Raw genomic sequence first — 23,024 nt, 5'->3', positions numbered from 1 at the left:
GCTGGTCTCCATATTGGAAGAGAAGATTGAAGGTCTGGAGCAACAGGTAACGACCCTGCGTTGTATACGAGAGACTGAGGATTTTCTGGACCAAACTCAGGATAGGCTTCTAGGGGCACAAAGCTCTAAAGATATAGAGCAGGTTGCACAGAGGAGCCAAGAGGCCAGTGAAGAAGCTTGGCAACATGTGACCTCCAGAAGAGGTAAGCGGAATGTCCGGGTTCCAGTAACACAGACACAGGTAACTAACCGCTTTCATGTTCTCTCCACAGGTACCAATGCGGAGAGTGGACCAGATGATATGTCTGGGGGGAGAAAGCAGAAGGAGACTCCGCTGGTTGGGAGGCATGAGATGCGATGTCCTGAGGTTGGGAGTTCCACGACCACCACTCCCAAGAGGAGAAGGCGGGTGGTGGTGCTCGGGGACTCTCTCCTCCGGGGGACTGAGTCATCTATCTGCCGCCCTGACCGGGAAAACCGAGAAGTCTGCTGCTTGCCAGGGGCTAAGATACGTGATGTGACGGAGAGACTGCCGAGACTCATCAAGCCCTCGGATCGCTACCCCTTCCTGCTTCTCCACGTGGGCACCAATGATACTGCCAAGAATGACCTTGAGCGGATCACTGCGGACTACGTGGCTCTGGGAAGAAGGATAAAGGAGTTGGAGGCGCAAGTGGTGTTCTCGTCCATCCTCCCCGTGGAAGGAAAAGGCCTGGGTAGGGACCGTCGAATCGTGGAGGTCAACGAATGGCTACGCAGGTGGTGTCGGAGAGAAGGCTTTGGATTCTTTGACCATGGGATGGTGTTCCATGAAGGAGGAGTGCTGGGCAGAGACGGGCTCCATCTTACGAAGAGAGGGAAAAACATCTTTGCCAGCAGGCTGGCTAACCTAGTGAGGAGGGCTTTAAACTAGGTTCACCGGGGGAAGGAGACCAAAGCCCTGAGGTAAGTGGGAAAGTGGGGAGGAAGCACAGGCAGGAATGTCTGTGAGGGGAGGGCTCCTGCCTCATACTGGGAATGAGGGGCGATCAACAGGTTATCTCAAGTGCTTATATACAAATGCACAAAGCCTTGGAAACAAGCAGGGAGAACTGGAGGTCCTGATGTCAAGGAATTATGACGTGATTGGAATAACAGAGACTTGGTGGGATAACTCACATGACTGGAGTACAGTCATGGATGGTTATAAACTGTTCAGGAAGGACAGGCAGGGCAGAAAAGGTGGGGGAGTAGCACTGTATGTAAGGGAGCAGTATGACTGCTCAGAGCTCCGGTACGAAACTGTGGAAAAACCTGAGTGTCTCTGGATTAAGTTTAGAAGTGTGTGCAACAAGAGTGATGTCATGGTGGGAGTCTGCTATAGACCACCGGACCAGGGGGATGAGGTGGATGAGGCTTTCTTCCGGCAACTCACGGAAGCTACTAGATCGCATGCCCTGATTCTCATGGGTGACTTTAATTTTCCTGATATCTGCTGGGAGAGCAATACAGCGGTGCATAGACAATCCAGGAAGTTTTTGGAAAGCGTAGGGGACAATTTCCTGGTGCAAGTGCTAGGGGAGCCAACTAGGGGGAGCGCTTTTCTTGACCTGCTGCTCACAAACCGGGTAGAATTAGTGGGGGAAGCAAAAGTGGATGGGAATCTGGGAGGCAGTGACCATGAGTTGGTTGAGTTCAGGATCCTGACGCAGGGAAGAAAGGTAAGCAGCAGGATACGGACCCTGGACTTCAGGAAAGCAGACTTTGACTCCCTCAGGGAACAGATGGCCAGGATCCCCTGGGGGACTAACATGAAAGGGAAGGGAGTCCAGGAGAGCTGGCTGTATTTCAAGGAATCCCTGTTGAGGCTACAGGGACAAACCATCCCGATGAGTCGAAAGAATAGTAAATATGGCAGGCGACCAGCTTGGCTTAATGGTGAAATCCTAGCGGATCTTAAACATAAAAAAGAAGCTTACAAGAAGTGGAAGGTTGGACATATGACCAGGGAAGAGTATAAAAATATTGCTCGGGCATGTAGGAAAGATATCAGGAGGGCCAAATCGCACCTGGAGCTGCAGCTAGCAAGAGATGTCAAGAGTAACAAGAAGGGTTTCTTCAGGTATGTTGGCAACAAGAAGAAAGCCAAGGAAAGTGTGGGCCCCTTACTGAATGAGGGAGGCAAGCTAGTGACAGAGGATGTGGAAAAAGCTAATGTACTCAATGCTTTTTTTGCCTCTGTTTTCACTAACAAGGTCAGCTCCCAGACTGCTGTGCTGGGCATCACAAAATGGGGAAGAGATGGCCAGCCCTCTGTAGAGATAGAGGTGGTTAGGGACTATTTAGAAAAGCTGGACGTGCACAAGTCCATGGGGCCGGACGAATTGCATCCGAGAGTGCTGAGGGAATTGGCGGCTGTGATTGCAGAGCCCTTGGCCATTATCTTTGAAAACTCGTGGCGAACGGGGGAAGTCCCGGATGACTGGAAAAAGGCTAATGTAGTGCCCATCTTTAAAAAAGGGAAGAAGGAGGATCCTGGGAACTACAGGCCGGTCAGCCTCACCTCAGTCCCTGGAAAAATCATGGAGCAGGTCCTCAAAGAATCAATCCTGAAGCACTTAGAGGAGAGGAAAGTGATCAGGAACAGTCAGCATGGATTCACCAAGGGAAGGTCATGCCTGACTAATCTAATCGCCTTTTATGATGAGATTACTGGTTCTGTGGATGAAGGGAAAGCAGTGGATGTATTGTTTCTTGACTTTAGCAAAGCTTTTGACACGGTCTCCCACAGCATTCTTGTCAGCAAGTTAAGGAAGTATGGGCCGGATGAATGCACTATAAGGTGGGTAGAAAGCTGGCTAGATTGTCGGGCTCAACGGGTAGTGATCAATGGCTCCATGTCTAGTTGGCAGCCGGTGTCAAGTGGAGTGCCCCAGGGGTCGGTCCTGGGGCCCGTTTTGTTCAATATCTTCATAAATGATCTGGAGGATGGTGTGGATTGCACTCTCAGCAAATTTGCGGATGATACTAAACTGGGAGGAGTGGTAGATACGCTGGAGGGGAGGGATAGGATACAGAAGGACCTAGACAAATTGGAAGATTGGGCCAAAAGAAATCTAATGAGGTTCAATAAGGATAAGTGCAGGGTCCTGCACTTAGGATGGAAGAATCCAATGCACCGCTACAGACTAGGGACCGAATGGCTCGGCAGCAGTTCTGCGGAAAAGGACCTAGGGGTGACAGTGGACGAGAAGCTGGATATGAGTCAGCAGTGTGCCCTTGTTGCCAAGAAGGCCAATGGCATTTTGGGATGTATAAGTAGGGGCATAGCGAGCAGATCGAGGGACGTGATCGTTCCCCTCTATTCGACACTGGTGAGGCCTCATCTGGAGTACTGTGTCCAGTTTTGGGCCCCACACTACAAGAAGGATGTGGATAAATTGGAAAGAGTACAGCGAAGGGCAACAAAAATGATTAGGGGTCTAGAGCACATGACTTATGAGGAGAGGCTGAGGGAGCTGGGATTGTTTAGTCTGCAGAAGAGAAGAATGAGGGGGGATTTGATAGCTGCTTTCAACTACCTGAAAGGGGGTTTCAAAGAGGATGGCTCTAGACTGTTCTCAATGGTAGCAGATGACAGAACGAGGAGTAATGGTCTCAAGTTGCAATGGGGGAGGTTTAGATTGGATATTAGGAAAAACTTTTTCACTAAGAGGGTGGTGAAACACTGGAATGCGTTACCTAGGGAGGTGGTAGAATCTCCTTCCTAAGAGGTTTTTAAGGTCAGGCTTGACAAAGCCCTGGCTAGGATGATTTAACTGGGACTTGGTCCTGCTTTGAGCAGGGGGTTGGACTAGATGACCTTCTGGGGTCCCTTCCAACCCTGATATTCTATGATTCTATGATTCTATGATTCTTGATGATGATCACATAATGGACAGACACTTCAGAGTTTTTGAAAAAGAGCTTGGAAAGATGAACAACATGTCAGTGAAGTTTACTGTTAACTCTGAAAGCCAACCAAAGTATTGAGAGCCCAGAGTTGTGCCTTATGCTCTGAAGCCTCTGGTGGAAGCAGATTTGGACTGTTGATTGATCACTGGAGTCCTGTCACTGGTTTCACACAGTGAGTGGGCTACATCCATTGTACCAATAATCAAGGAGGATGGCTCAATCTGAATTTGTGGAGACTTTGAAGTGGCACGGAATCCAGCTTTATGTGCAGACCAGTGTCCACTGCCTCCTATTGAAGATTTATTTGTTTTGTTAGTGGTGGACAGTATTTCAGTATATTGGATTTGCTCAATGCATACCTACAAATGTAGGCTGAGCTGGCATTTTGCAAATATCTCACTATCAACACACACAAAAGCTTATTTTGTTACAACAGGTTGCCTTTCATTATCACATTGGCACCTGCCCTGTTCCAGAAAGCCATAGATGAGATTTTTGAAGGGCTGAATGGAGTTCAGTGCTGTTTGGATGACATCCTTGTTATAGGAAAGGATCATCTTCAAAATTTGGGTGCTGTCTTGCAATGTTTGAAAGACCATGGACTGAGAGTATACCAAAACAAATGTGAGGTTTTTCAAATCTTCAGTTGAATACCTTGGACCTGTAATTGATGCCAGTGGCTTAAGGAAATCACCAGAGAAAGAAAAGGTAGTTCTTGAAGTGCTGCCGCCACCACCAGAGAACATTTCACTGTTACGTTCATTCTTAGGACTGCTTAACTACTACTATGGTACATTTCTGCCTATTCTGATGATGATGATGGCACCTTTACATGAACTGTTACAAGCAAAGAAAAAATGGAAATGGACTAAAGAGTGCGAGTATGCATTTAAGGAAGCAAATAAACTGTTGACATCAGCTGAAGTTCTTACACATTTTGATGCTTCACTATCATAGAAATTGGCTTGTAACGCTTTACCACATGGAGTGGCTGCAGTTCTTTTCCCACATTTTTCCTAATGGCATGTAGAAAGCAATTGCTTTTGCATAATGAACATTCACTACTCCTGAGAAGAACTATGAACAGATAAAGCAAGAAGCTCTCAGCATTATCTTAAAAAGAAAAGGAGTACTTGTGGCACCTGAGAGACTAGGAATTCGGAAAGTTCCATACCAATCTGTATGGTAGACATCTTACCTTGCTGATGGATCATTGCCTGTTACTTTTAAATTTTTTAGACCAAAACCTGGCTTTCCGTCATTAGCTTCTGCTCATATACAATGATGAGAATTGCTACTTTCAATTCATTTCTATACTATACTGTACGGGACTCAGCATGGCAAAGTTGATGGGCTGTTGTGACTGCTATGCTCAAACTCCTGTCAACCCAAAGAAACTTCAGACAAAGTAATCTATCTCAATTTGATAAATAGATTACTGTGATGGGGTGGACTAGGCCCAAAGGCCTCCTGCTGGAGGCCTTGGGGTCCTGCCTCACCCATCCCAGGAAAGGAGCAGTGGAGAGGCCCTCCAAGTGGGCTAAAGTGGCTGAAGGGGAAGCGGCCAATCGGAGAGGCTGCAGGGAGCAGCCAGTGAAGATGCAGCAGGCTCATATAAAAGGAGCTGCAGGGCAAGAGTGAGGGCAGTCTGCTTGCAGAGATTGGGGGAGCAAGAGGTGCTCCTGGCTGCAAGGGCTAAGGCAGGTAGTTGCTGGCAGGGACCAGGGAAGCAAGGGAATAGCTTCTGGCTGGCTGCCAGGACTCACTGAAGACAGGCCCAGGGAAAGGACTGTCCAGGAACTTTTTACCCCTAGAAGGGGACTGATCTAGACTGATCCAGCTGGAGAGACAGGGTCAGAGGACTAAAGGGCAGGCAATGAGCCTCCGGGGAGTGCTGCTCCATCCCAGAGCAGGAACCTTCACATATAAGCTGGCCAACTAGGGTACTGAGAGGGAACCTGTTCCTCAGACTGAGGACCAGAGCCTGGGGAGAGCTACGGGACATTACTACGGGCTTTGAGAGAGGCCCTGTGGGACAGTGTAGGCAGCTTGGCCAGAGGACTGAGTTGCTGAAGACCTGACAAGAGATCCATTGGCCAGAAAGGGACACTCACGAGAAGTGGGTACCACCCTGCTGAAAAGAATTGAGAGACTGTAGGCACTGTCAGCCAGAGAAAGGGGGACACTCATGAGAGGCAGGTGCTGACCCTGTTACAATTACCTATCACTAGCATAGACGTCACATCATCCTTCGGGGTTACTTTGTTGCTTTTTGTTCTGAAAGGATTTATACTGCAATGTACACTGTTCAAGATTAAAAGAATCCCCAGTTTACACAATTTGTCTCATGTCAATGTGAATTTCTGTGAATCATGGTTGCATCAGATGCAGAATGCAAGTGATCATTCTGAAATCACTTCAGTCTCAGGTTTTGGAAGCTCTTCAGGAAGGTCATTTTGCCATTGTATGGATGAAGACCGTAACCCAGAATCACATCTGGTAGCTGAGGATCAACAAAGATTGCGAGCAAGGCGAAGTGCTCTACTAAGTGTCAAAAAATTCAGCATGATCCTAGCCCAGTTTATCTACATCCTTGGTTGTGGCCTCTGACTCCTTGGACACATGTTCACGTGGACTTTGCTGGACCTTTAGAAGGTGATATGTTTTTGGTTGTAATCAGCGCCCATTCAGAATTTTCCAGAATTACTTGTGCTATAGTTACAAGGATGTCCAGTGGTCTTGGTAACTTGTTTAACCAGGTTGGTTTACTGTTACAGTGGATGAGTGATAATGGGCCTAAATTCTGGTCTGAAGAATTTCAGAGGTTCCTTGCTTCAAATGGAATTAAACATTTTCATTCCACTCCTCACCATCCTGCTACAAATAGACAAGCTTTGGCCTGAAGGATTGTGGTGCTGCCCATCCAATCACTTCCAATACTTGAGGGAATGTTCTAGGAATCAGTGGGCAGAACCATATTTATTTTGGTGGAAGCCAGAAAAGCCTGATTTCCATTGGTGTAAGTGAGAGGAAATTCATGCCCACAAAGTGCCCATTTAGTGCTGCAGGCAAAAGAATGTCTCTGGTGCACCCTGCTGCTGTCTACACATTACAGGTAGTAGCTTAATATGCTGCTGTCTTTCACTGTGTGTATGTGACCGAATAGGCCCATGTGTTCATGCCCTACACGTTACTGTAATTTTGTACAAGACATGTATTGTGAGGTATCATTTGTGTGGCAACATTGTATCTGAAGTTATAATAAATTCCCCGGTATGGTGTTTATTAACACATGTTCCAAACCCCATAGCTTTGCCTAAACAAATTGCAAATAGGTCTGTCGTAAACAAAGGAATGCATGCTTGCTTTAATTTGATTTAAGCAGTGAACAGATTCATCAAGAAGGAAGGGAAGACTGTTCAAACAGGTGAAAAAAACAGTAAGGAATATCCTTCCACATAGACTCTTTGGCTCCTGATTCTCAGCTGGAAATCCTTTTTCAAGAAAGGGACTGAAACTATAAAAAGGAAGGACAAACACCCAAGGTACCCCCCCTCCCCTCCGCCCATGGCATTCACTAAGCCTGAAGAGACAAAGGAAACAGCTGTTGGACTCTGGGGGAGGAGTCCTGACCTGACAGTTTGGTCAGTGAAAGCATGTGGTGAGAACTTTGAAATTAATATTTGTTAAGTTCGGCACCAGTTAAGGATTTTATCTTTATTTTTCTTGTACCCATTTCTGGCTTTTATGCCTCATTACATATTTTCACTTAAAATCTATCTTTGTAATTAATAAACTTGTTTTACTGTTTTATCTAATCCAGTGTATTCAAGTTTAAGTGTCTTGGTAACTCTATTTGGGGTAACAGGTTGTGTGCATATTATTCCCTTAAAGGAATAATGCACTTAACATATTTTGTACTGCTCAGGAGAGGGCTGGGAGGTACAGAACATATATTTTTTGGGGGAAGACCTGGGATGGGGTGTGTGTGTTGGGGTCACCCTGCAGCATAACCAAGACTGGTGACAGCCAAAGTGTGGCTGGCTGGCTGGCTGGCTGGCTGCAGCACACACACACAGACAAGCTGGGAGTGACTTACATGTTGGAGGCTGATTGTGAATATTACACCCAAGTGTCAATGGCCTGCAGAAGGTACCCAGGTTCGGGCTAGGCTGTTCAGACCCATAATAGTATTAGAGAATTCCTCTACATGCTTAACTGCTGGGGACTTGTACGTTGTCCTCTTATTATTTTTTGATGGAGGGGGGAAGGTTTGTGTGACTCCTGATAAGGACCCCAAATGGTCCCCTGTTTTAATTAAGGGTTTGTCTCTGTCCAGGGTTAATTCCTAATTCATTTATTTTTCCCCAAACAGAGTGGAAGGGACCCAAAGGGGGTTGGGTGTAGTGGGAGGCAAGCAGAGTTCTCTTGAGCACATCACTTGGGTCTTGAGATACTTTTAACAAATCCACTGTGTCCCCACTAGATTGATTTTATTTTATGTAACTGTCTGTTGTGTTTCCTAAATAAAAGTGTTTTGAGGTTTCATATCAGAGAGCAGTCCTGAGTGCTTGTGAATGGGTAAGAACTGCTGGACAGTGTGACCAGGGAGATCAAACTTTAGTTTCCTAGAGCCAGTATTGCTCTGGGTTGGAGCTTTAGGCACTTGTTTCAGTTCCAGTTTCAGTTAACCAGTTCCCTAGACAGTATTTAATATGGCTCTTGACAATGGGCTAACTAGTTTTCAGAGAACATGGAGAAACATACCAACTCCTCCAAAGTAAGGTGAGATAGTATTCCAGACACCAATGCTGCCTTTTCTTAAGCGCTGTCCCATGGCTAGTTCAAGATGAAACAATGGGATTCCTTCAAAGACAAGTGCTATGACATATGGGATCAAGAATGCCCCTGGGAACATAATTAAAAATAGTTAAGCCATAGAAGCTCTGCATTTCACACAAATTATTCTTTATTGCTGCTTGTTATATTTTATTACAGTAATACTCAAGGCCCACAGTCAGATAGTGGCCCAACTGCTATAGGTCTTGTACAAGCACAGGGTCAGATTACTCAGTCAGCAATTTAGTTGTGGGAGGCATGACTCAGATTCTTCATGTTACAAATCCCCAACCTTAAACAATGCAGATTCTCGTCATAATCATAAGGCTACAAATATCCTCAAACATTCCCTCCATTTCTCCTCCTTTCAGATGTTTAATCTCCCCTCCTTCTCCAGCAAGCACTGCTTATTCTATCTTTTTCTCCCTCTCCAGGAAACACCCTCATCTCGCTTCCTAGCTAATGCCTTTTCTCTCCCTGCTTCAGTTTCCCTCCCTAAGGTTCCCACAAACCTGACCCTCACTCAGTTTTCCACCCCAGGATCCTCACCTGTCCTTCCCCTCCAATCACCTGACATTGCACATACTTGAACCTTCATCATAGTAAGGTGAGTCAGAAAAAAGTAAGAGATAGGACCTAGACACCTAAGTCTAGCATTTACATGCCCTTTACATTTACAATACCCTATTCAGCTGCTGCTGAATGCTGTAGGTGCCTAACTCACCTGGCGTCTACTGTTTTCGGCTGTTAAAGTTCCCTACATGCCTAAATTTTTGCCTCTGGCTATGTGCATTGCTGTCTTGCTCTAGGCACCTGGTTGTCTAAATGCCAGAGCAACCCACAAATGGTCTATTTCACCTGTAGGACTTGATCAAGTCCTACAGGTGAATCAGGTCCATTCAAAATCTAGCTGGAGGAAAAGCAGCAGCAGCAGCATTATATTGGGGAGAAGGAAGAAATTTCCACAATGGAAAACAGGGCCAGATTAAGACTCAAGTCATCCTTCTACTGCTCTTCTACCTCCTTCACTACATATCTCTGATGTGTAACATGCCTGCCCCTCTGCACTACTACTACTACTTCATGAGGCTGGACAGTGAGGGGAGGGGAAGGTTGCATGGCAGCTGAGACTAAAGACAGGGAGAAACAATTTTATAATTCGGCCAAACTTCAACCACTTCACTGAAAATTTCCCATGCCAGGTGTCTGCCTCAGGAAGGATGTTGATAAAATGGAGAGGAGCTCCAGTTCAGAGAAGAGCTATGATAATAATTAAAGGATTAGAAAACCTTACAATTGCTGATGTGGGCACTGGGATTCTGGGCACAGCAGCCAAGAGCAGGGATACAGTCTCCTGGAACCCAGGGAACATCAAGAAAGTGGAAGCAACCTGACTCTATTGCAGAGGATACATGAATTGGCAGAGGGGTACAGGCTGTGGGAGACACAGAGAGAAGCGTCTGTGTCCTCTCAAATACGCTCCCCTCCAGAGACTGGACATTAATACCACAAGGGGGGAAACTGAGGCAAAGGACTACTACTCAAGATACTGTATGGTGGGTTTACTTATTGTTTGTTTACTTCAGAATCTCTATTGCTGTGTTTTCCCAGAGACTGGAATGGAAACCAAGATTCATGGGTCTCAACATTCCCCTACTGCTAGCAAATATCAGAGAAGCCCCAGCTAGCATTAGTAGGTTGCCATTTGAACAAATGGAATCATTGACAGAAGATGGCAGTGGGTCTAAAAGTTCCAGTCCTGCTTGTGACCAAGGTTTGCATCAGTATGATTCCATATGATGGAATTTTCTTTTTTAAAAAATTGTTAAATTACAAAAAAAACTGTAAGAAGAACATTATTAAGCTTGCAAAGATGTAAGCCAGTGGACTGAATGAGTTCTACTCTGCCATCTGTTGACGAACTCGGGGAAAGCCCTCAGAAACAGACTGTGTTTGCATAGACACACATACTTGCCTCTGATCAGCAAAGAGGCCTGCTTTGCCAAAGTGATCAATTTTCAATGTTGATCAAAAATTGTAAGTTCTGGATTCAAGGGTAATAAAATGTTATTGTTATTGTCTGACTAAAAGGCAATGAACTATACTTAATATGCCTGAATGGAGGGGAGTCACCTGAAATCTAGCCTTGTTTGCTAGGTGTGGGATATTGATGCCAAACCCATGTGAAAGACAGGGTTGGGGGGGCAACAAGTGTTCCTGCTTGGTGCTATTGGCTCATTTAAAGGGTACTAGATGCCATTTGATCTTCCCCCACCCCCACCCCACCCCCCGCCACCCTGTCTTTAAAGAGAGAGGTGCTAGGGTTCAATTGGGAGTTCTTGTTTCTTCTCAATGATCATTAGAGCTGAAATCTCTGATAAGCCGGTCTTGAGGCTGAGTCATAGTCCTGGTGTGGGGACTGTGTTGAAAACAGTGGTGAAAACAATGCAGGGGAGGTAATGGCAGCAGCAGTTGTTGGAAAAGATATATATATATATATATATATATATATAGATATATACACACATTGTGATTCATATATTCATGTAAGATGTCATTGAGGCCTGATATGAATTATGTGTGCTTGACATGAATGCATACATTGCCAATTAGCAACTGAAGCAAGGACTTAAGATCAGGGTCTATTAGAGCTCTTTGTGCAAAAGCAATCTTATTTTCTGAGGAAAAATGCGGAAAATCATCAGAAAAGGTAATAACACCAGCTGGACTGATATAAAATTGTATAAGAATTGGAGGAAATGGCACACCTTGGATCATGATGGCCCGCCCAAGATTGTCTCTTTGGAATTGTGCGGATAGGAGGCCTTGTAAACAAAGGCAAAGAACTGATGATACAACGGAATGGACTATAAATGGATGCCTATGATTTCTGCAAATCGGAGTTGTTTATTGATCCAGAGTCCCGTGTGGATATAGATGTGGTTTTGCCAGCTCCCTGCATCTTATGATTTTATCCTGATGGAAGGAACTTCGACTGGCCATCAGGATCATTCTGACCTTTGGACTCTGGTATAGTATGTTTAGGGTGTGAATGTGGAGTGAGTAAGGTTTGTTTTGTAATCAATAAAGAGCATTTAGAGTATTATATACCAACACTGAGTTTGATATCTGCTTGCTCCCCATCCTGTAGGGAGACCTCTATTACGGGTCTAACACAGTGAGGTTCCATGTTACCCAGTGAAATCACAAGCACTGGGCTAGATGGAGGAACCTTAGACTACTGCAGGTGGTGGCAGTGACGTTTACCAGCAGTAGCAGTGGTGAGCAGAAGTTGGCATTGCTAAGGCACCACCTGAACACCCCCTGGACACTGGAACTTCACTGACCTGGGACATCCAAACCGGAGTGGGGTGCAACAAAGGGAAAAGGGGAGTGGTGTGTTTAAGGACATTCATACCACAAGGGGGGAAACTGAGGCAAAGGACTACTACTCAAGATACTGTATGGTGGGTTTACTTATTGTTTGTTTACTTCAGAATCTCTATTGCAGTGTTTTCCCAAATTAATCCTATGTTCCCTCTCCTCTTAATAAAAGTTTTCTTTTGTTATACACAGACTTAATGCTTGCAGGTGGGGACGTATTGACTCTTAGAGGCAGCCCAGGGATAGTGGTTCATTTTCCAATTTTTCTGTGTGAGGGCTGGAGCCAGTTCTGTTTTGTAATGTTAAGAGGAATCTCTAGATATTAAACCTGGCCCTTGTTACTGCCAGCACCACCTGTCAGAAGGGTTACTAAAACAAGTACTCAGAAGTTAGGAAATGCCAGAATTAAGCCTGCCTATGCAACTTTAAATTGGTTCATTTATGCATATTCATTATAATTCAGTCATTAATTACATGATAATACTATTTTTCCCAACTGGATTCCTGTTGCATTCAGTGCACAGAATGGATGGTGCTTGCTCATTGAATTAGCACCAGGGTTCTCAACCCTTTTTCTTTGAGCCCATCCCCAACATGCTATAAAAACTTCACAGCTAACGTGTGCCATAACAACTGTTTTTTTCCATATAAAAGCCAGGGCCAGCATTAAGGGGTAGGAGGCAGGGCAATTGCCTGGGGCCCCACACCACGGGGGGAACTGCAACCTGCGAAGCTAAGTTGCTCAGGCTTTGGCTTCAGCCCTGGGCTATGAGTCTAATGGTAGCTATGCTTGGTGGACCCCCTGAAACCTGCTCGCAACCCCCCAAGGAGCCCCAGATCCCTGCTTGAGAGCCACTGAATTAGCACATATCCAGTGTTTTATTTTCATTGTTCAATGGATGGTTCCAAAACGTTGTTTACTGGACACTATTCAAACCCTGCTCCAAATACAAAATTAACTTGACATTGACTTCAGTTGCTTCTGTGAATGCTCAACTCTTCTGCAAATCAGACTGGAGGGTCTCAAGTCAGGCACCTAAAAAATGAGGAGCACACCTGTGAAAAGTTTAGTTTCAGTGACTTGCCCAGTATCATACCAGAACTCTGCGTGAGAGACAGGGATAGACCCCTGATACCAGTCAGCTCTGTGTTCTTGGGGAACCAGGGCACAGTATCGAGCCTGTCCAACTCATGAAAGACATCGCCCCCCACACACACACCAGTCTCTCCTTGAACCAAAACTGATCAGAGAAAATGCTTGCAGAGAGCAGTGAAGAATGTTGGGAGACACGCCTAGACCCCTCCTGACAAGGGCGACAAGATTAAGACATCTCCATTAGCATACAGAATGGAGAACAGGACTGTCACATGGGCCACGGAGACACTGTGTTGTATCCTCTTAAGCCAGCGATTTACTCTTGTGATGGACCATGCACCCCTCCAGTGGATGCAGCGGAATAAGGAAAAGAATGCAAGGGCTACCAGGTGGTTCTTATCCCTCCAACCATTCCAGTTCTGCATACGGCACAGGGCTGGATGCCACCACGGCAACGCTGATGGTCTGTCGCGAGCACACTCCCTGGCATCCCAAGTTGCCCAACTCTATGGTGTTGAGTGGTGGGGGTGGGGGGAGGATATGTGACGGGGCAAGGCCAGATGGCTATAGTAAAGTAGTGAGGAACAGGTATGTTAGCCCCAGGCTAAACAAATCCCTGATACCATGGTAATCAAATGGCAGTTGCTCCAGGTTAATCAAGACACCTGACGCCAATTAAGATCCTTCTAGAAAGCAGTGGAGATAGCTAGGTTGATTGAAGCCAATCAAGGGCTGGCTGGAACTAGTTAAAAGCCTCCCAGTTAGTCAGTGAGGTGCATGTCAGGAACTGTAGGAGGAAGCTGTGCTGTTGGATAAACTGAGCAGTACAAACCAAAAGAGGTAGAAGGAAGGAGGCTTTGAGGTAAGGGTGAAGGAGATATTGAGGAATTGGGGGGCTGCTGTGGGGAAGTAGCCCAGGAAATTGTACTTGTCCTGTTTCCAAAAGGTCAGCTACCCAGCTGATACTATTAGGGTCCCTGGGCTGGAGCCCAGAGTAGAGGGTGTACCTGGGCTTCTCCCTTCCCCCCCTGAATTAATCAGTGAGACTGGGAGACAACAGAGACTGTGCAAGGGAGAGTAGCCTCTCCTCATTGGCTCATGATGAAAATGGCTCAGTAGGCTGTGACCCTTGCCTCTAGAGAAAGAAGGGCTACGTGGAGGGTCACAGTGAGCCCCTGAGGCTAGCAAAATCCACCAGGAAATGCAGCACCCACTGAGACAAGGACAGAGCTTTGTCACAGGGAGAAAATGTCTCCAGTGTTCTGTCTGTGGAGCAGGCAGAAAATACCTCAGTTTATGCTGACTAAGGATTTGCCAGATGTGGTTCTGGACTCAACTAAAACCCAGGAAGGAAGTGTTCCTAAGCCTGTGTCTGTTGGGGGTAATGACTTACCCATGTAGGGAGCTACCTCAATCTCCAAATGCTTGTCTGGGAAAAAAGGGGAGAAAATTCCAAACGCTGTGAATGTTAAGAATGACAGTTTATCTGCCGGAGGACAGTTTGTCACCAATCTTCTGTCTGAGGAGCAGACAGAATGTGCCTCTCAGCTTATAATGATTGAGGATATGTCAGTTGTCTCAGGAGTCCTTCTGGACTCAACTGAACCCCAGAAAGATGCTCAGGAAGATGTTTCTGTAGAGCAACCCCTAGCTAAAAAGGGAAAGGACAAAATTTCTGGGGAAAATGAATTGTTGCCTAAAAGTGCTCCTGAAAGAATAGAACCTCATGCTAGCTTTTGCAAGCAGTTTGCTGCAACTGAAGGGTATGGAAGTGAGTTGATTGAGTTAGCTCAGAATGAATCATTGCCTGTAGTAAGCAACAGTATAGGTGCTGATAAATTTGGTTCAGTTTCTAGCTGCCAAAGTTTCTCAACTGTGTATACATCCACTGACTTTGTTTTAAAAAGATACAGGGTGGAAGCCATCCCTACTAAAACCAACACTGCCTCTGTCACTGCTAAGCAGCTCTTTACACACACTTGGGTTGGCCACTTCTCTATTGTGAATTGGGCTAGCCCTAATGTTTGTCAGGTAGAAATCCTGAATAGGAAAAATGGGAAACCCTGGAGGAAATGGTTTCATTCCTCACAGCTCAAAGAATGGAAGGATAAACCACCTGACCCTCAAGACTGTCTTCTCCATCCTGTCAGCCTCCCTTCTTGGCCAGCAAGAAGGAACAACTTTGAGCCATTGGAAAATACGCATCGAGTGGGCTGATCAGTGCCTACCCTGATGTTAAGACAGGAAAAGTCCTTGACTTCTTATGGCCACGCTCATGTAGGTCACTACTTCATGTTTCCCCTGTAATATTGGGCCCAGATTCTCCCAATATATACAGGGGGAGTGTGGGAATTTGTTCTCTCTTCTCTAACCCCTCACAGGTCTCGAACACAAGCCATGACATCCCACTGGTCCACCAACACCCTGCCGGTCATAAGTGTCTGGAGTCTGATGAGGTCCAGACTCTCTGCTGTACCTGTGATCCCTCTGAGCCTCTGGAGGTGCTTGCCAGTGGAGCCCAGAAAGCAAAATTGCTGTGCCAAACGCTGACCTCGACTTTAGCTGGACATGACTTGATTCAGCAAAGTCCCCCAGACTGGATAGTTCCATTAAAAGGCACACATTGTAACAAGCTCATGCCAGCAATTTGGTTTAAATTCTATGGGCATATTGCCATTTCAGAGGGATTTCATGAGCCCAGTTTGTACAGAGTGGAATTGGGCCAACAATAAAAGAAAACTTTAAATTTCAACCCTCTGATCACAAACCTTGCTCCCCTCCAACGTTTAAGAGCCCCAGCTTCAGGACTCAATGTGTTGAAATTGGATCAACAAAAACATTTGGTTCTTCAACCTCAGACTTCTCTGAAGGAGGTTCAAATCCACTTAGAGGGCATGAATATCTTTCACACAGCACCTGTGTGTGCTCCCTTGATTGGAACTAGCCATAAGGGTTGGGATGAATGGGTAACCTGGGAATAAGTCTCACTGTTCCTTTGATGTTATCCAGGAAGAAGCATCTGTTGTTGCCTATGTTGGTAAAGTGTGTGTGTGTATAAGAACAAAATGTAATATTGTATTAATTAATGGACATTGGGCACAACCCATGGTGCCTTATGCTAATCCCTGTTTCTGTAATGTAACCATCATTGTTAGTTGTTATATTAAGTTTACTGTGCCTTTATGGACTGTACAACATTTAAATGCCTATCCTGAGCTCTACAAGGAGGTTTCCCCCATTTCAGCCACAGTTAAAAACACAGGCCATCACTCCTGGTGGGAGACTTTTGCTTGGGAGGAGCCCCAGTGCAACAGGTCTTTTGAATATCCTGCTTCACCCCATTGTGGTGATCACTGGTTTCCAAATTATACTAGCAATTAGTCTGGTTCTGCTGGTTTGTTGGATACAACGAATGATGCGGCAGCTGCAATGGAGGGAAGGTCAGACCCGGTAGCACAGAGTAAGGATGTGATGGCACTCAGCACAAGCACCCCATCAACAGGGGGACTTGATACCAGTCAGTTCTATGTTCTTGGGGAACCAGGGCGCAGTATCTAGCCTATCTGACTCATGAAAGACCCTCCCACACCCCGATCTCTGCTTGAACCAAAACCAATCAGAGAAAAGGCTTGCAGAGAGCAGTGAAGGGTGCTGGGAGACACACCCAGACCCCTCCTGACAAGGGTGATAAGATTACAATCTCTGCATTAGCATGCAGAATGGAGAACAGAGACCACTCCCCTAGATACTGAGTCCTTGTTCCCCAAAATACAGTGGGGAGATTTATATACACAGAGAACATGAAACAATGGGTGTTACCATACACATTGTAACAAGAGTGATCGGGTAAGGTGAGCTATTACCATCAGGAGCAGGAGGGAAAACTTTTGTAGTGATAATCAAGGTGGGCCATTTCTAGCAGTTGACAAGAACATGTAGGTAGGCATAGCGGTCAGTAGGTTTCCGGTATAGGGTGGTGTTTATGTGACCATTTCTTATTACCACCATAGTGTTCAGGAAGTGGATTTCTTGTGTGGACTGGTCCAGGCTGAGGTTGATGGTGGGATGGAAATTGTTGAAATCATGGTGGAATTCCTCAAGGGCTTCTTTTCCATGGATCCACATGCTGAAGATGTCATCAATGTAGCGCAAGTAGAGTAGGGGCATTAGGGAACGAGAGCTGAGGAAGCGTTGTTCTAAGTCAGCCATCCCAACATCAACCTCAGCCTGGACCAGCCCACACAAGAGATCCACTTCCTGGACACTATGGTGCTAATAAGCAATGGTCACATAAAAACCACCCTATACCGGAAACTTACTGTCTGCTATGCCTACCTACATGCCTCCAGGTTTCATCCAGACCACACCGCATGATCCATTGTCTACAGCCAAGCCCTACGATACAACCGCATTTGCTGCAACCCCTCAGACAGAGACAAACACCTACAAGATCTCTATCAAGCATTCTTACAACTACAATACCCACCTGCTGAAGTGAAGAAACAGATTGACAGAGCCAGAAGAGTACCCAGAAGTTACCTACTACAGGACATGCCCAACAAAGAAAATAACAGAACGCCACTAGCCATCACCTTCAGCCCCCAATTAAAACCTCTCCAACATATCATCAAGGATCTACAGAATCCTGAAGGACGACCCATCACTCTCACAGATCTTGGGAGACAGGCCAGTCCTTGCTTACAAACAGCCCCCCAGCCTGAAGCAAGTACTCACCAGCAACCACAAACCATACAACAAAACCACTAACCCAGGAACCTATCCTTGCAACAAAGCCTGTTGCCAACTTTGTCCACATATCTATTCAGGGGACACCATCATAGGGCCTAATCACATCAGCCACACTATCAGAGACTTGTTCACCTGCGCATCTACCAATGTGATATATGCCAACAATGCCCCTCTGCCATGTACATTGGCCAAACTGGACAGTCTCTACGTAAAAGAATAAATGGACACAAATCAGACGTCAAGAACTATAACATTCAAAAACCAGTCAGAGAACACTTCAATCTCTTTGGTCACTTGATTACAGACCTAAAAGTGGCAATTTGTCAACAAAAAAAACTTCAAAAACGGATTCCAACAAGAGGTTGCTGAATTGGAATTAATTTGCAAATTGGATACAATTAACTTAGGCTTGAATAAAAACTTGGAGTGGATGGGTCATTACACAAAGTAAAACTATTTCCCCATGTTTGTTTCCCCCCCACACACTGTTCCTCAGACGTTCTTGTCAATTGCTGGAAATGGCCCACCTTGATTATCACTACAAAAGGCTTCCCCCCCCCCCCCCCCGCTCTCCTGCTGGCAATAGCTCAACTTACCTGATCACTCTCGTTACAGTGTGTATGGTAACACCCATTGTTTCATGTTCTCTGTGTATATAAATCTCCCCACTGTATTTTCCACTGCATGCATCTGATGAAATGAGTTGTAGCTCGTGAAAGCTTATGCTCAAATAAATTTTAGTCTCTAAGGTGCCACAAGTACTCCTTTTTTCTTTTTGTGGATACAGACTAACATGGCTGCTACTCTGAGACCCAAACTCTGTACCAGTTCCACTGAGACTCCATCTCCTGACTGATCGTGCTGGGGGCTCTGCCTGTCTCATGCACTCAGGACTCTGAGATACCACCATCACCTGGGAACCGTGACCATTTCAAGCTTCATGGAGCAGTGAGATCCTTTTCTTTCTGTCTCTGTTTTCCTTTCTACTTCAGGTATTAACCTTTAATAATGCATGTTATGTTGATTTAGGATACTGTGGGGGATAGGGATGTGCTGAACCTGTGGCATATAAGGGTGACAGCTTGAAATGCTGCTTCGCCCAGCCTTTTGGGCCCAGGGGCAAAAAGGGGGGCAGCTTGAAAGTGCTGATTGACCCCATCTGCTCAGACTTGCTCTGTGTGTGTGTGGGCGGGGGAGGAACCCAGCCTTAGGGAACATAGGTCCTGCAGAATGGCTTTGTTCCAGATGAGCCTTGAGTGGGCCTGACTGTTATTAAAAAGCCAGTCAGCTGTGAACCAGCTGAGCGGTGAACAGCAGAGAGGCTAACAGAGGGAGTTTGCCTATGGAGAGCCCACTGAGACTTTCATCTTGCAGACTTCTCTGAGTACTTACTACAACATCTGAGGAAGCTTGTAGAAGAAAGGTAATATGGATGGTGAGCGTTCAGCTGTTGTTACCTGCACAGGATGTGCCATGTTTGTTTTTCTTCCACAGGATAGAAGCGACTTTCTCTGTACAAACTGCAAGCTGGTCTCCATATTGAAGAGAAGGTTCAAGGACTGGAGAAACAAGTATCGACCCTGTGTTGCATAAGAGAAACTAAAGATTTCCTGGACAGACGTCAGGATATGTTTCTATGGACACAACATTCTGAAGATTCAGAGCAGGCTGCTCAGCGGGGACAGAAGGACGGTGAAGAAATTTGGTAGCATGTGACCTACAGAAGAAAGGGGAGCGTCCATGTACCAGTAATGCAGATACAGGTAAGCAACCGTTTTCATGTTCTCTCCACAGATACTAATGCGGAGAGTGGACTAGATGATACATCTGAGGGAAGGAAACAGAAGGAGACTTTGCTGATTGGAAGGCATGAGATGTACTGTCCCAGGGATGGGGGGTTCAACGATCACCACTCTCAAGAGAAGGAGGCGTGTGGTGGGGGTCAGGGCGACTGAGTCATCTATCTGCCGCCCCGACCGGGAAAACCAAAAAGTCTGCTGCTTGCCAAGACCTAGGATTGACAATGTGACGGAGAGACTGCCGAGACTCATCGAGCCCTCGGATCGCTACCCCTTCCTGCTTCTCCACGTGGGCAACAATGTTTCTGACAAGAATGACCTTGAGTGGATCACTGCAGACAACGTGGCTCTGGGAAGAAGGATACAGGAGTTTGATGTGCAAATGGTGGTCTGGGCCATTTCCTTCCAAAGGGAGGATGGACAAGGTAGAGACCGTTGAATCATGGAAGTCAACGAATGGTTACTCAGGTGGTGTGAGAGAGAAGGCTTTGGATTCTTTGACCATGGGATGGTGTTCCAAGAAGGAGTGCTAGGCAAAGACAGGCTCCACCTAACAAAGAGAGGGAAAAGCATCTTTGCAAGCAGGCTGGCTAACCTAGTGAGGAGGGCTTTAAACTGGTCTCCTTCCCCCAGTGAACCTAAAGCCTTGGGGGAAGTGGGATACTGGGAGAAAGCATGAGCAGGAGAGCACGAGAAGGGAGGGCTCCTACCTCATACTGAGAAAGCAGGACAATCAGCAAGTTATCTTAAGTGCCTATACACAAATGCAAGAAGCCTGGGAAACAAGTAAGGAGAACTGGAAGTCCTGGCACAGTCAAGGAATTATGATGTGATTGGAATAACAGACTTGGTGGGATAACTCGCATGACTGGAGTCTTGTCATGGATGGATATAAACTGTTCCAGAAGGATAGGCAGTTCAGAAAAGGTGAGGGAGTTGCATTGTATGTAAGAGAGCAATATGACTGCTCAAAGCTCTGGTATGAAACTGCAGAAAAATTATAACATTCAAAAACCAGTTGGAGAACACTTCAATCTCTCTGGTCACTCGATCACAGACCTAAGCGTGGCTATACTTCAACAAAAAAGCTTCAAAAACAGACTCCAACGAGACACTGCTGAATTGGAATTAATTTGCAAACTGGATACAATTTAACTTAGGCTTGAATAGAGACTGGGAATGGATGAGTCATTACACAAAGTAAAACTATTTCCCCATGTTATTTCTCCCCCCCACCCCACCCCCCACTGTTCCTCAGATATTCTTGTCAACTGCTGGAATTAGCCTACCTTGCTTGTCACCATGAAAGGTTTTCCTCCTTCCCCCCCTCCCCCCGCTGCTGGTGATGGCTTATCTTAAGTGATCACTCTCCTTACAGTGTGTATGATGAAACCCATTGTTTCACGTTCTCTGTGTGTGTGTATATAAATCTCTCCTCTGTTTTTTCCACCAAATGCATCCGATGAAGTGAGCTGTAGCTCACGAAAGCTTATGCTCTAATAAATTTGTTAGTCTCTAAGGTGCCACAAGTACTCCTTTTCTTTTTGCGAATACAGACTAACACGGCTGCTACTCGGAAACCTGCAGAAAACCTGAGTCTTTGGATTAAGTTTAGACGTGTGAGCAACAAAGGTGATGTCATTGTGGGAGTCTGCTATAGACCACCAGACCAGGGGGATGAGGTGGATGAGTCTTTCTTCCAGCAACTAACAGAAGTTACTAGATCGCAGGCCCTGGTTCTCATGGGAGACTTCAATCACCCTGATATCTGCTGGGAGAGCAATACAGCAGTGCACAGACAATCCAGGAAGTTTTTGGAACGTGTAGGGGACAATTTCCTGGTGCAAGTACTGAAGGAACCAACTAGGGGCAAAGCTCTTCTTGACCTGCTGCTCACAAACCGGGAAGAATTAGTAGGGGAAGCAAAAGTGGATGGGAATCTGGGAGGCAGTGACCATGAGATGGTCGAGTTCAAGATCCTGAGACAAGGAAGAAAGGAGAGCAGCAGAATATGGACCCTGGACTTCAGAAAATCAGACTTTGCCTCCCTCAAGGAACTGATGGGCAGGATCCCCTGGGAGAATAACATGAGGGGGAAAGGAGTCCAGGAGAGCTGGCTGTATTTTAAAGAATCCTCATTGAGGTTACAGGGACAAACCATCCTGATGTGTAGAAAGAATAGTAAATATGTCAGGCGACCAGCTTGAAAGTGATGTTAAACACAAAAAAGAAGCTTACAAGAAGTGGAAGATTGGACAAATGACCAGGGAGGAGTATACAAATATTGCTCAGGCATGCAGGAGTGAAATCAGGAAGGCCAAATAACACTTGAAGTTGCAGCTAGCAAGAGATGTTAAGAGTAACAAGAAGGGTTTCTACAGGTTTGTTAGGAACAAGAAGAAAGTCAAGGAAAGTGTGGGCCCCTTACTGAACGAGGGAGGCAACCTAGTGAGAGAGGATGTGGAAAAAGCTAATGTACTCAATGCTTTTTTTTTTTTTTTTTTTGCCTCTGTCTTCACAAACAAGGTCAGCTCCCAGACTACTGCACTGGGCAGCACAGCATGGGGAGGAGGTGACCAGCCCTCTGTTGAAGAAAAGTGGTTTGGGACTATTTAGAAAAGCTGGACAAGCACAAGTCCATGAGGCTGGATACGCTGCATCTGAGAGTGCTAAAGGAGCTGGTGGATGTGATTGCAGAGCCATTGGCCATTATCTTTGAAAACTCATGGCGATCAGGGGAGGTCCTGGATGACTGGAAAAGGCTAATGTAGTGCCCATCTTTAAGAAAGGGAAGGAGGAGGATCCGGGGAACTACAGGCCAGTCAGTCTCACCTCAGTCCCTGGAAAAATCATGGAGCAGGACCTCAAGGAATCAATTCTGAAGCACTTAGAGGTGAGGAAAGTGATCAGGAAGAGTCAGCATGGATTCATCAAGGGCAAGTCATGCCTGACTAATCTAATCGCCTTCTATGATGAGATAACTGGCTCTGGGGATGGGGGGAAATCAGTGGATGTGTTGTTCCTTGACTTTAGCAAAGCTTTTGACACAGTCTCCCACAATATTCTTGCCAGCAAGTTAAAGAAGTATGGGCTGGATGAATGGATTATAAGGTGGATAGAAAGCTGGCTAGATCTTCAGGGTCAACAGGTAGTGATCAATGGCTCCATGTCTAGTTGGCAGCCGGTATCAAGTGGAGTGCCCCAAGGGTCAGTCCTGGGGCTGG

The 23,024-nt window shown here is 46.0% G+C and overlaps 1 protein-coding gene across 3 annotated transcripts in view; it reads right to left on the bottom strand.

Moving 5' to 3' along the window:
• The window catches only part of LOC119851217 (sodium-dependent neutral amino acid transporter B(0)AT3-like), a 91,118-nt gene that overhangs the window by 51,267 nt on the left and 16,827 nt on the right, over positions 1-23,024 (bottom strand). For 2 of the 3 annotated variants that reach the window (XM_043508491.1, XM_038390680.2), the window contains exon 2: positions 8,701-8,841. The exons of the other annotated variant lie outside the window; for it this stretch is intronic. In XM_043508491.1, the coding sequence (XP_043364426.1) occupies positions 8,701-8,841 (141 nt within the window). The remainder of the gene's footprint in view (positions 1-8,700; positions 8,842-23,024) is intronic. 3 annotated transcript variants of the gene reach the window in all.

Source organism: Dermochelys coriacea, chromosome 2, assembly GCF_009764565.3.
Source record: "Dermochelys coriacea isolate rDerCor1 chromosome 2, rDerCor1.pri.v4, whole genome shotgun sequence".
Classification (NCBI taxonomy): domain Eukaryota; kingdom Metazoa; phylum Chordata; order Testudines; family Dermochelyidae; genus Dermochelys; species Dermochelys coriacea.
This window is presented reverse-complemented; position numbering and strand designations above follow the sequence as displayed.